Source organism: Ascidia mentula, chromosome 6 (genome assembly GCF_947561715.1).
Source record: "Ascidia mentula chromosome 6, kaAscMent1.1, whole genome shotgun sequence".
Taxonomy (NCBI): Eukaryota; Metazoa; Chordata; class Ascidiacea; order Phlebobranchia; family Ascidiidae; genus Ascidia; species Ascidia mentula.
The window spans coordinates 19523006-19537304 of record NC_138571.1 but is presented as its reverse complement, the minus strand read 5'-3'; the positions used below and the strand labels follow the sequence as shown (position 1 = coordinate 19537304).

Genomic DNA, 14299 nt, shown 5'->3' with positions numbered 1-14299 from the left:
CATCCCTATTTTTAGTGTTAGTTGTATTATATGCACTCTGTATTTAATCTGTATTAAACACTATGGGACCCGTATCAGTATCAAATCTCCCATATCATGTTTTAAGGTTTTGTTATGTTTCGCCCGTTTACTTGCCTGCTTACCTCAGCGCTTTCTTGGTTGCAACTCTTTCTCAAATTGCACTGATGATCGAAACGTTTGCACATAATGTATAGCAGCTTATTAGCTTTGGCTTTCTTGTTTAAAGTTTTGAGGCATTTCAGCATTAATACACATACTGAGTAACTTGCGTTTTTGCCAAAGAATGTAAATTCGGCTTGTAATACTCCGAAACATTTTAATATTTTGTTTAAACTTTCAAAACTGCTTTCTGCTCTTTTACATTATCACCCCGTCTTTCTGACGCCTGCGCTAGTTATCTCGCTTGCGTTACATCTTTCAACTTGCGCTACTTCTTCTAAGTCCCCTTTGTCGCGTAATCGCAGCAATTATCTCTTTGTTTCTGCGTCATCTTTGATATGTTCCTATATATTTGCGACTCTTTCCACAAATAAACAGATCCTAACATTCGGTCCAACTCAGATCGCAATGTGGTCTCTTGGGTTACAACATTTGGTCTCCTAGATCCTAACATGTGGTCTCATGGATCACAGAGATTGCAGTTTGGTCTCAGAGTCCATGCCTTTGGTCTTAGAACTTAGTTAGATCCAAGAACTAAACACTGATGACGATGCCTACCAACATGATGTCAGACCGAGACTTTCTTGGCAGGCTTGCTGATTGGTCGCGAAGGTGGAAACCCTTTTCAAAAACATTTCCTGCGGCTTATGACCTATGAATGTCCACTAGTACTAAATATTCAAAGAAAAAAAACAATAATTGCAGCTGCATTTGACAAAACACTGCAAGGATCTGAGGAGCCTTCAGATGGTTTTTATGTCCTATAGGATAGCAGAAATAGCTCCCAGGGGGCAACCAAAGCAACTTTCCCGGCAAAAATGTTTTTGGCATTGCATAGAATAAGGCTTGGGGACAACATTGAATTGCAAATTGCATGAGGTTTTTGTGATTTACTTTTTCACAAAACCAATCGACACTTTTGAAGCCTTTTTAACTAAAATAATGTCCGACCTGGGGGCAAAATACTATTTTTAAACCGATTGCGTAGACAAGAGGAGGTCTTAACTCGACAAGTCAAATCAAGGCATACTTCTGTAGTTCAATTTCTATCAAAATTTCCATGAACAATTCTACAAAACTTCACTCTCTCCATGCCATCTACATTCTGCCATGGAATGCAACCGGCAGACGCATCAGACGCGTCTGTGTCCTCCACAAACTGCTGTGTTAAGTTTGGTTATTACACAAGAGTGTATAAGGTCTAACCTTGGGAGGTGACAAGAAAATGATTTGTAAAGGAAAGCCAAAGCTAGTATGCTACTCATGCCGAAGCAAACGTTTCAAACACCACTGTGTTCATTATCAGTGCCACGTTGGAATGAGTTGCAGCAAGGTGTGCGCAGAGGTAGGAAGGTAACTGAACAGACAAAAACAACAACACAAATGAAACACGTGACAGACGCCACTCGAACGCCCACGGCCGTGAGGTCATCATTTGGGCTGCAATGAGGACCTGGGTGTTGACAAGAAACCTTGTTACACAATTTACCCTCACATAAAACCATAAGTCGGTAAAATGGCGCCGCGATATCCGCACATTTCTGTAAATATTAGCGGTGAATTGGCGTGACTGCATTTTTGGGGTTTATCAGAGAAAGCCAAACTGAACTGAATCAAATTTACTGACATCCTCGAATCACATATCAACCGTCAAATCTGATGGATCAATGTTTATATTTACATGGATTATCAACATAAAGCATGGAAACGGTTGCATGCGATATTACAACAACGACATGATATACAAGGAATGATAAAACGGAATATGTTGTCAATATCTAATTGACACGTTGACATAATTCTATGGAAGAAGTGGCATCTGAAACGCACAAAATGTAATAATAAGTAGTGTCGACGTCATAATTGCAATTGTTATGTTGTGTTTTTCTGGCATCAACCGTTTTTTTTATTAACGTCGGATAATAATCACGCTTAAAACCAAGTTCAACTCATTTACGGCGAACGTGCTATTCGTTCGTTGACACTTCCAGCAACAAGCCGCCTTTTCAAATGAGTCCCGTGGTAATCCGAACTCAAATAACCCGGTATGCATTTTCTATATAGCCCACATGTCTTTTGCGTAAAAAAGATACGAAGGGACAGAGGACAAAGGACATATAGGACAAAGACTTTTTGTACGCGTGGTTTGTAACGTGTTATTGTTAATCCTCGTGCGCTTGTTTATTATGTATTAAACTGATCGATTGACTTTGGGTTTGATAGCAGCCTTTTTATCAGGAGTCAGATATACGGCAGTGTTATTATTTGTGTAGACGTTTTAAGTAACGCCCAACAAATACCATGATAATAACAAAAATGCAGAAAGGTGAAGTTCGCTATTAACACAAACATTGTAAGGATTTGTGGAATAAATTCGGTTCGGTATAATTGCTTTCCTGTTATTTACGATTTAAAGCCTTTGCCAAAACAGGTGAAAGTATTTACAATGTCTGTCAATAACTGTCAATCAACACAACGTTGCCATGGTAACTAACGACGCAATGTTAATTTTCGTCACTTTAAACCTCCCCAACAATTATTCGCATTTCACTTTCATCTTAGAACTCATTATTCCGTTCCATGAACTCTTCCAATAATACCAAGTCATAGTGTTGACATTAGTAGAAGTTCTCGACCACAGACCATTGAGTTGGGCATATCCACAATCATGATGCCACCAAGCTCCACCATAAGACACAGCACAATTACCTTCTGACCACCTGCAATTATAATTAAGTCGGTTGTCAACAACTCTGTGTTACAACTTATTTAAACTCAGTTAAAACTTGTGTTTAACTAAAACTTTAACGCAACCCCCTGTTTCAGAGTAATTGATTTTTACAATTGTTGATTTAGGGTGGGCGGTTAACTTTGTCAACGAAAATCAACTATTTAAAGAAATGCATTTCATCTTTATTAAAACAACTCGATTTACTTCGTTAGTAAAACAGAAATATAATCAGACACTTTGTATCATTATTACTCACGTATCATGGTCTCTGCTGCGTGTTGAAAATCCTATCCCGTTAATACGTGCCATGGAATTTGATATATTTCCCAAATACCCGGATATAGTAATTGTGTAAGAACTTCCTTCATCACCAATGCTGAAAGTACTGAAAACAACAATGTCATAATGTTTAATTTAATGCAAAGTAATTTAAATAACAGCGGACAATTTGTTGTTTTAAATCAATCCGCTCACATTGGTTTGTTGCTCATGGAAATTATTGTTAAACATAAAACCCTTTATGACGTAATAAACGACATGTGTCATACATTGTGTTGTGTTGTGTGGGATAATTATTTGTCAACTAAGCAATAAACACAGAGTGGGATTAGAAGTTTTGAGAAGGAAACCCAGTTATTTTTCAACTTTAAGTTCACAAACGACTGGAGGATTACAAGGAGGCTTTATTGTAGCTGAAGAACAAAGCGGATAATTCTAACTTTCCAGTCAAGATGCAACGTTTTGGCAAAGGTCAGTACTTGGCACTCAAGATTTTACCACAAGGAGTTGGGCAACAACGACCGCATAAACTCGTCTGGGCAACAGATTTTCCTTAACCTTTTTTAAGTGGTTCTTAACCTTTTTTATCTCATTTCCTACTTCCAGTGTAAACGGAATCCTTATTTCCCACTGGTATTTACATTTTTTAACTAAGAATTTGATTATTGTATTTTCGTTATATCTGTTATACTTTTTTAACTTTTTCTACCGCATGGCATTACCAATTACCAATAAGTGTACAACACACAGTGAATACAGATCATTATATTTCTTTTCCGACTACTTTTGTGTATTTCTGTGCCGACTAATTATTCACCTACAACCCTAAAATTTCCCACCGGATAAGAACCACTGGCCTAAGGAATTAACTCTGCAGGCCAATGCACCCATTTTCTTGCATAGAGACCCAACAATATCCAATCAACCACGCAACGACCAGCAGCTAACCCAGGGGTGGGCAAAGAGAACACAGAGTGTTTACACTATACAACTTATACACTGACAATCAAGTTGTGTCAGCGTCTTACACGTCGCGATTACGGGATTTTTGTTGCCTCATTCAAAACATTGGGAGCCGAGCATGTTGGGCAGAAAATCGAAATTTCAAACACTGGATTATGCATGGGTGTTAGATGGAGAATATAATAATCTTTTCATCCCATATATCGATGCGGGACACAGCACTAATATTCACTGGATTGCTGCCATCAATTGTCAAACGGTTTGACCGTGGTCATTTTCGCTTGAACTGCGCAAAAAGGTGACGTTCGACCCAATCCGAGCCCCACTGAGTTCGGTCCCGGCAATCCGCGACCAAGCGATCGCGCAAACCTCAAAAGCGGTGATGTGGGGTCGTTACGAGTTGATTACCATCCCTATGTGTGTGCGATATCTAAACTTTTTTGTTTCATAATTTTTCCGAACCGAGTAAATGCATTGAAACACAGCAAGAATATTCTGTGTTGCTTCAAACTTAAAACACGAATTTTGTGAATCTGACGTAATAAGGGGGGTATTCCCCTAATGTCTTTTAAGAATTTGTTAGTTATGACGACATGGCAGCATCGGGTAAATTATCGTTGGAACAAAGGCATAAAATTGAAAACGTTAAACACGTCATATTCTTACCTATACTCGGCAAAACCTTGACCTCCGGAAAAATCCTGAAGGTCAACACGAAGACGACATCTAGTGGACGCACTGGTGATTTGATGCAGTTTCTCCAAACCTGATAAAATTTGTTGGTTGCGATAATATTGCTGATAACACAGGAATTTAAATTGGATTAACTGACACTGTTATATTGACGCTAGGATTGTTACGTAGCTTGTTTGAAACGTGTTGTTTAGTTCCCCTGTATATAAACTGGGTGTGCACAAGTTATAACAATGTGTTCAGTAAAACAAACCTGGAACTCCTGTTGCTGCCACAGGCATATTGCAATTTAAAATGTACCGCTCTTCTGGCATAAAATATACGTGCTGTATTTTACGACGTTTCGTCTGCCATTCAGCGAGACTTCATCAGGTATTGATACCGCAATTTCAAAGTAACATTCACAAAAACAGTGGATGCGTCAACGACAAACAACAATGTGTTTACTTTCCGGCAGTTTACAACAATTTGTTGTAACTGTTGCGCCTCCCGCAGTGTTTCGTGTTTTGCCTCTGTCACGTGATCTGACAAGCGGTGTCAACCTGTCCTTTTTTCTTTTTGTGGTCCTGAATGTTTTAGTGTAGTTTACTTTGAAATTGCGGCATCAATACTTGATGAAGTCTCGTTGAATGGCAGACGAAACGTCGTAAAATACAGCACGTATATTTTATGCCAGCGGTACATTTTAAACCAAAACAAACTATTATTCAAAGTTTTGCAACATTTGTACTTAGTTAAGGATTGCTTTATTGGAATACAAACCCATCCAAAATTCTGTTGATAGATTCCCAAACCCGTTCTTGTAATCCACCCAATCTCTATCGAAACTCACAGATCCATCATAACGACGCTGGAACACCTGGTAATTATAAAGTAAAACACTTGACACTGATTTTCGGCGAATTGGTCTAAAAAAGTTAGATGACCTCCATGTCAATGTATGACTTTTCACTTTCGTGTGTAATTTCCTGACCTTTATAAACAACACAATCCCGGGCGTATGGTTAAGCATTGTAGTGTGAAACCGTATATTACTTGGCGTGCATATTCACCTCACTTAACCAACTTAGCGCTGGTGCCAGGGATTGCCCACCCCTGTGTTAGTGATATTTACCACAGTATCAATACCTGCCACCCATCTTCACAGTAAACTTCATCTCCCGATCTGAGATGTTGGCGACCTTTAAGATGTGAAGTTTTACAGGAAACCGGTGGAAGAGAATCTATGAGATTCCAGAGATCTGCAGACCGTTAAAACTTATTACATCAGCTAAACTATTGAGTTAAACTCATTTACACGCAAGTAGGCGGTGAAAACCCCACAATATTTGCACGACCTGCATTATGACCAGAATATACCGGTGCCAGATGGAACCCTCTCTGATTCGCACGTGATGACGTATATGTTGGGTTTGCCAATACCTTTGCCCTTAACTCACGTCATGACTCGCTTCTGCCCCTAGTGGTGTAGATTGGTGAGCACGCAAGTATCTACAGCGCTAAGGGTAGAAGCGAGTCATGACGTGACTTACGGGCAAAGGTTTTCAGAATTTGACACATATGTGAGATTTATATTTAAATAAAGTAAAACTCAACTGTTGGAAGTGTTACTCAGTTGACCTTGCAGTTGATCCACTCTGTTCGACAGCTCTGTGAATAAAATGTTCGATGTGTGAGTGGATATTGGATGTTAAGTGCATGAACTTAACTGTTAGATGTGCGGTTCTGCTCACTCTGCAGTTGCTCCACTATGTTCGACAACTCTGTGAATATAATGTTCGATGTGTGAGTGGAAATTGAATGTTAAGTGCATGAACTTAACTGTTAGATGTGCGGTTCTGCTCACTCTGCAGTTGATCCACTCTGTTCGACAGCTCTGTGAATAAAATGTTCGATGTGTGAGTGGATATTGGATGTTAAGTGCATGAACTTAACTGTTAGATGTGCGGTTCTGCTCACTCTGCAGTTGCTCCACTATGTTCGACAACTCTGTGAACAAAACTTACGTTAACGTTGACATGTTTTACGTCACTAACATTACCCTTACCATGAACTCCAATGAAATCGGTCTGCATTTCTTGGATCGTTTGGTTTTTGTCTTTTTTAAGTTGGCCTGGAAACATGCATGTTTTTCTGATATAACTCTTAAGAAAGAAAACAAGCTGTTTTTTAGACTAGTCCAGGTCAGTGAGTCTTTGTGTTATTCACCGAAATTAATAAAGTGCCTGATGTTATTTACTGTGCGGACCTTCTCAAAAAATACAACATAATTTTTTCCCAACACGTTATGGAGGAAAACCACATATTGTTACTTTTCTTCACGCTTTCTTTGATTATCTGTGTTGTTTATGCACACAACGCAACCCCTTCTATCCCTTTGTTTTCATCGGTTTCCTGCACTCACATGTAATTTTGCACCAGTGTAAAAAAACTTCACCGGGTTTTCTTAGTATGGTTCCGTTGTACTTTTTTGGTGGTATTAGTTAAGTTGTAAGATATACTCTATACACAAAGGTCATTAATGTAGTCAGTAACTGGATAGCTGTCCTAGTAATCACTAGGTGGCGATGATAAGGCCAAAAGGTGGCGCTATAGAAAGATATTTTACTTTGAATATCCACCAGGTCAGTCTGTTGGGTCTGAATTTCCTGCAACTTGTTCGTAAGTTGACCTGAAAGTGCGATCGTTAACGAAAAAGGGAAATATTTTTATTACAAAACCGGTAATATTTAATTCTTTGTTTGAAGTAATTATAACTTCCTGTGTATTTAAGTGTCAGCTTCACAATCTCATAAATTCTCATATTTTCCTACCATTGGTCACGAAGATCTGAATCAAACCCTGAAAAATATTTTGTTTTATTCCGTGATCTCTAAAATGGACAGAATCTAGCCCCTGATGTTGCACAGTCTTAAAACACGACAGCAATTATCGGATAGAAAATGTTTGAAACCAAGTGTTTCTGATTTCCGTCAGTTGGTTTATTTTTTTAATTTGTGAAAAATTGATTTTCGCCTACAGCATACGTCATGATCACTTTCTGCAAATAAAATGCATTAAAACACTCGAAGCTACATGTACCTAAAATAAGCAAACAAATAAAACTGAAATGGTGAACACAATGTCCCCTACCACTGCATCTACACAACTGCAAACACCACCGCAGTGCAAGGCCCTCTGACACCGGAAGCAGAATGATAAGAGAGTGCGAATCAAATTAATGACGACCCGCAGCACGAATGCACGACGTCATTGAACAACATTAAAACAATGATAATAGATGTTCTCCATCCATAAAACACAACACCAAACAAAACTGCCAGCAATTGCCTTTGGTTGAATTCCAATCTGTGTTGTGTCAATCTTGTTGAAAATTTATTTTTGGTTTGGCCAACGTATTATTCATGACATGTTGCGCACGTCGCAACATCAATGCTGAAACTCGCACACGTTACATGTTGCAGCAGTTTATATTGTTTGCCTGCTATTGTTGTTAATGTTGACGTTTCATTAACCATGGATATGTAGTTACCATTGTGACTGCCCAATGCGAACCGCCCATAAGGGTAGCTACCAGGAGGGTCGTTGCAGTCCGTTTGCAGGACAAGTTGATTGTCCTCGGTGAAGCATTCCGCTTGCGCCGCAACAACGAAAGACAGAACTTGGGGTACAGCATTTCCTCAGGTTCTCAAGCTCACACAAAAAGAAGGGCAATTAAAGAGCCAGGCCCAAATCGTTTTCAAACGACCCCCCTCCTTGGGCGAAATTTTTGGAATTCAACCAAAGGCAAGTTGAGAAGCAACGACAAAACAGCTCTGCGCCACTATTTTGCAAACGCGCATCAACCGGCAGGAACGCGCATAAGCATTTCAAGTTGTTTTTCGGTGGTATTTGTGGAACAGCCCATGGCCAAAGGACTGGATGTGTGCGAAGCCAAATGGCAGAACCGCACCCAAGTTTCAATAAACATTTAAAAAATGATTCCCCCCGAATTCGTAAGCAATTGCTGGCAGTTTTGTTTGGTGTTGTGTTTTATGGATGGAGAACATCTTTTACCATTGTTTTAATGTTGTTCAATGACGTCGTGCGTTCGTGCTGCGGGTCGTCATTGTTTTGATTCGCACTCTCTTATCATTCTGTCTCCGGTGTCAGAGGGCCTTGCACTGCAGTGAAGTTAACAGTTGTGTAGATGCAGTGGTAGGGGACATTGTGATCACCATTTCAGTTTTATTTGTTTGCTTATTTTAGGTACATGTAGCTTCGAGTGTTTTAATGCAGTTTATTTGCAGAAACTGATGATGACGTATGCTGTAGACGAAATCGATTTTTCACATTTAAAAAAAAAATAAACCAACTGACGGTAATCAGAAACACTTTGTATCAAACGTTGTTTTATTCCATTCGTATTTACCCCAAGTAGTGGAAGCGTACAAGATCTATGTTAGCTCCCAAACCAGAAACGAAACTTTCATATTGGTCATGATTGAATATATCTCGTTTCACAAAGCACACGGTTGATTTATTACGCTCCAACTTGTGTTTACCCATAGCATGTTGACGCTAAGCTAATTTCTTACTGATATGAAACTTACCAGAGCGAGAGCTGCTGCGATAACCAGACCCTGTACCACCAGCGCAATCTTCATTCTTCTAAGCTCAGAACGTAATTGTGACAACTTCTCTTTCTCCGCGCTTCGCTGAGGTTCCTCGTAAACTGATTGTTGTTAAGTTTACAGACGTGCTTTTAGTTCGGGTAATTTAGCTTCCAACAAAACCTTACGTTGCTAGGTCTAGTATCTTTCTCCTTGAGTTTGTCATTGTAATATTCCAAATCTTACGTAAGCCCATTTTTACTGGCGTTTCATTATGTAAAGGTTATGACGTCATATACACGTTGTCAAATAAATGTCATTTTGGTACAAAGCGTCAATTGTGACGTCAAAAGTTGTTAAAAAATAGTTTTGACTTTTCTGCTTTATTCACACCGGTTGGGAAACCGCGTCAGACAACAAGATATTAGTTTCTCCACACAAAGATAATATAATCGGTTTGTACGACTTACTGTTTTCCTGGGGACCAGAGCGAGCCGTCATTTCATAACTTTCGCGATTCATTTGCGGTGAAAATGTTGATCGACCAGAAAATAACAACAAACAACCACCTCTACGTATGCGCAAGATAATATAACACGAAAGTTTGTGGAGTGCAGCCAACAACACAAGGAAGTTATGGTGGCATTTCTAAAGGAGCAGGAAACGCGTCGGTTTCGCTTTTGTTGTCCACGTTATTTCATAACCTTTGTTTTCCACTCTGTCATGGGTTCAAACCTATGACTGCAGGCATCTGTAACCAGGCGTTGTTCAGGCTGAAAAGTGTAAACAGCACTCGGTCAGCAGTTGCCTTGGACTCACGACGAGTTTGCAAAACGTGTCTTCATGTCAATGTTCATGTTTCTGTTCACGTATTTTCTAACATACTTTGCATGTTACAAGGAATGTGGGATAAAAGTCAGCGTAACAAAATCACTCAGATCGTTCCCTACAATCGCGGTTAAATTTGAATGCATTCCATTTTAGTTTGAATGCTTTGCCATTTTTAGTTGGCAGTGGATTTTTCGTTCTGCTGCCTTGATTTGCTGAACTTTTGTATGGAATATTTCAACACATTCTTTCAATTTAGTTAATTTGCATTTTGAAATACAAAATCTTGCTTCCAATAAGAACAAATTAACCAGTTTTACTCGGTTCGTATTTACGTTTTCTACATCAAAAGTTGGTCAGTAGAATTCTTTCCATCGATTTGGCGTCCAACCATGCACTTACATCTTCCCAGAATATTGCAACATCTATTACACACAAAAAATACATGCTAAATTGTTTCCATTTCGTTTTCGCAAAGAAAAACACATTCACCCGTGCTGTCAACCAGCCTGAAGACAAATAGAGCGTCATTCGTTACCAATGCCCACAAATTTAATTTAAAAAGATCTTAATTTCGTTTTCAGAGTGCATTTAAAATTATCATAGTAGAGCGACTGCTATTGGGTTTCCGTTAAGGTCGATTCAATGTGGGTTTCCCGTTTGTTTTCTTGGGGTTTTTCTATTTTGTTGGAATGGCTTTCATAAGCTTAAGGTAATCTGTATAATTTTTGCTTGAAGGTTTGAGCAAACTACAGACTGCGTTCCATGGTAAACCGTATACTCGGTGTTATCTTCATAAATAAAGTGATGCATAGGCCTACGCTATCGGTCTGCCTATATATCAGGTCTTCGTAGGTACCAACGTCAGGTACGATGAGTCAGATATTCGCAACCGCACCCCAGTCTCTTGGTTTTTAGTGAATATATTGTGCAGTGAAAGAACAACGAATCAGTACGCAGTGTAGAATGGGCGAGACACAATACATCAGCAACAGTGCAGCATTGGGGTAGTCAGTACAAACAGGGCACAGTTTAGCGCATACAGTCATACAGGGCAGGGTCGAGATTTCTGAAGGTCACAGTACCACGTTTCTAAAGGCACCGCGGAGTTAGCTTAGCGTCTAAAAAATACAAACAAACGTGACAAATTGCCAATGTAGTCAACTGGCTTACAAAACACTGAAAGAGGCACATGACAGGGCTTTAAGTCTTCATAACGCTTCACAAACATTAAAAGTATCACTAGAACCTAGACGAAGTCTAATCTACATTAATTTCAACGATTACTGTGGCTATTTCCCGCAAGTAGACCAGTGAGCACGCTTTGTGAAACAAAAGGATGCGATGATGTGATGCAAATGGGCACATACACACATACGGTTCAAGTAACATAGAAATGTTATTAAATGGTTAAACTGTTCGTAACGGTAGACACTTAAACCACCTCACGGACGGGCGAAACCGGATTTCCCCGGTTCGTCGTGATATGGTTAAAATAGCATTTCAAACATGTTTGTTGGAAATATTATTCCTTCTGAACTAGAATAGTTATCAAGGCATTGTATAGAGGTATGTTAAAAAGCAAGCAACACATATTCCATCAACAAAACGTTTGTTTCGTTCACCACGTGATTCGGCAATGCTACACACGTCCTAAAGTATCGAAATTCTCGGTCTTTAGGCAAATCTACCATGAAACAATATGCTCTTAAGGCCCGTTTACACACGAACACAGTATGGCACGGCACAGCACAGTCTGGCACACACGGTGTTTACATTACTGGAATAATCTAGCACGACTACGGGGATTTTCCTGTAATGAACACGAAACCGACAAGTGCAAGTGACAAGTTACGTTGATTATTTTTTAAGGACGTCAGTCTTGCCTTGCATTTCTCGGCCCCGCCAGCGATATTATAAGTACAAATTAAAGTTGCTGCTATTGGCTGTACATATTCTTTAACAAAAAGCATGTGTTGTTTTACACAGTTAACGCATGTACTGCTTTTACGTAATTTTTTACGACGCAAGGTAACACTACAGTATGTGTTGAACCAAACAGCACAGATTATGAAAACAAAGATGGTATAATTGAACCAATGGTTTTTCACAGCAGCATCCCGCTTTGACGCCGTTCTACACACCGCTTTGTAATGCAGTTACGGCACCATTTCATACGCTCAAAACAATCGCTCACATGTCAAACGCGGTCACATCACACAACCAGAACTAAAATAATATATGTCCTCTCCTTTTGAGCAGTCGCCTTGCACTCTCGCATTAATGTGTGCCGAAATGTGCCCAACTGTGTCCGAATTTATGCTCGTCGAGCAAAAGCGAGCACATCTTACCACAGACCGGCAGATCCCATCCCAGCACAACCCAGCACGCGCGCACAATAAAACAAACACGGAATCGTCTGTAGTGTAAACGGGACTTTAGTGTGTAACAACGTTTTTGCGTAAACAAACTTAATATTAGAGTTATAATATTGCAAAGTCTTCATGAAAACTAATGTTGAGTAGCCACGCATGAAACGGAGAAATCCCGTTCGTAACACTGGGTTTTATGAAAATGTACGCACAGCGGCACCACGTGGTCACTTCCCAGCATTACAAAGGCGCCATCCAAGTAACTCGCCAACGAACAGTGATGTTTTCACTGCAGTCTGTACAGTTTAGCTGTTTAGTAATTGTAAGGGGAAACAAAGTTTGTCCCCTGTTGCATTTCATACCGATGTTGACGTTTGCACGCTTCAATGGTTTTCCGGGTGCTTTCCCTCATATTTGATGAAAAGTGCCAGTTTGAAAACTGATTTCTGGTCAAAATGGCGGCCTTGGCTTCGCTTTGCGACGCTTACGGCAGTGATTCTGATTTTAGCGATAACGACGAGCAATTTACGCAAGTAGATCAAGCTGGCACCAAAGTGAATTTGCCTTTACCGCATGCTATTTCTTCATTGTTTGGAGACACCAAGTCGTTGAAACCCCAGAAACACCGATGAATTTAAATTCAACGTTGAAAAAACACTCGAAAGCAGAGAAAAAGGTATTAAATTATCTGCTGAAGATATTGTGTACAGTTTTAAATGTTTGGGAATTAATTGATAGAATCGAAATGGCATCTTGTGGATGATTTCCATGTAAGTATTTCAAGGACTAATGTAATACCTCACCCCTGCATAGACCCTCTAGTGGAGAGTCTCAGACAAAATTTAAAACGGTTTCGAAGATTTTCAATCACATTATCATCTGATGATTTGAACATTTATGTGAACGATGAAAAAACAAGATCATTTCGTGGGTTTAAGGTAAGGGTGAAACTTTTTTGACAGCATTTCTTGTCTTGATTTGGTATCAGATGGTTTGTTATTGTTTGCAATCAATTCCAGATTTCAGCGCAACCTGCAGTTCAACAACTGAATAAAGTCGTTCAGATCGTGGATAAAGCATTCATGGATTTTCATTGCAAGCCTTACTACACAAACCCATCCTACCACATGAGTATTTCAACCAATTCACAGAAGAACCCAAGTTAATTTCAAAACTTTCATCAAATTGGAACAAAATAGAATTGGAGAACCCTGAACTTTTTACAATTGATGTGGATGAGGTTGTTTGTAAAAGTGGCAACAAAATGTTTTCATGTAAACTAAGTTCAATCAGTTGACATCCACAATACTCACATGGACATCTGTTTTGACATCATTTCATCGGATTTTTAGTGAGTTTTTCCACTTTTTGTGGTCAAGTTAAATTCTTGTTTAGCTCCAAATTTGAACTGCTACATTAAATCTTATAATGTAACATTTTGTACTTTTAATAAAATTTCTGTTTAACTTTTCTTGTTTGTCTCATACAGGTTTCATCACAAAAACCTGTCGTGAACATTTCTAAACATGAGAACCAGCGCTGTTTATAAACGTGATATCATGAATTGCTGAACAGCCGCAAAATGCAGGTTTTTAATTTGAACTGTTTATTATCACATTGAGTTTATGCAGACCTAAACTCCATACATGAAGTAAAAACTG

The 14299-nt window shown here is 39.3% G+C and overlaps 1 protein-coding gene across 1 annotated transcript; it reads right to left on the bottom strand.

The window, feature by feature from the left end:
• Positions 1-2111: 2111 nt before the first annotated feature.
• Positions 2112-10030, bottom strand: LOC145907406 (uncharacterized). The gene is made up of 14 exons (XM_082994823.1): positions 9909-10030; positions 9439-9560; positions 7660-7687; positions 7455-7517; positions 6894-6959; positions 6782-6835; positions 6669-6722; positions 6556-6609; positions 6443-6496; positions 5975-6087; positions 5609-5705; positions 4820-4919; positions 3168-3296; positions 2112-2900 (listed from the first exon to the last, which is right to left on the bottom strand). The coding sequence occupies exons 1-14, from the start codon at positions 9958-9960 to the stop codon at positions 2717-2719; spliced, it is 1170 nt and encodes a 389-aa protein (XP_082850949.1). The 5' UTR covers positions 9961-10030; the 3' UTR covers positions 2112-2716.
• Between the last annotated feature and the right edge of the window lie 4269 nt (positions 10031-14299).

Coding starts and splice junctions, on each gene's coding strand:
- LOC145907406 (XM_082994823.1), bottom strand. CDS start 9,960: ATGAATCGCGAAAGTTATGAAATGACGGCTCGCTCTGGTCCCCAGGAA. Junction 7,518..7,659: donor TCAGATCTTCGTGACCAATG/GTAGGAAAATAT, acceptor TCGCACTTTCAG/GTCAACTTACGAACAAGTTG. Junction 6,497..6,555: donor GCAGAACCGCACATCTAACA/GTTAAGTTCATG, acceptor TTTTATTCACAG/AGCTGTCGAACAGAGTGGAT.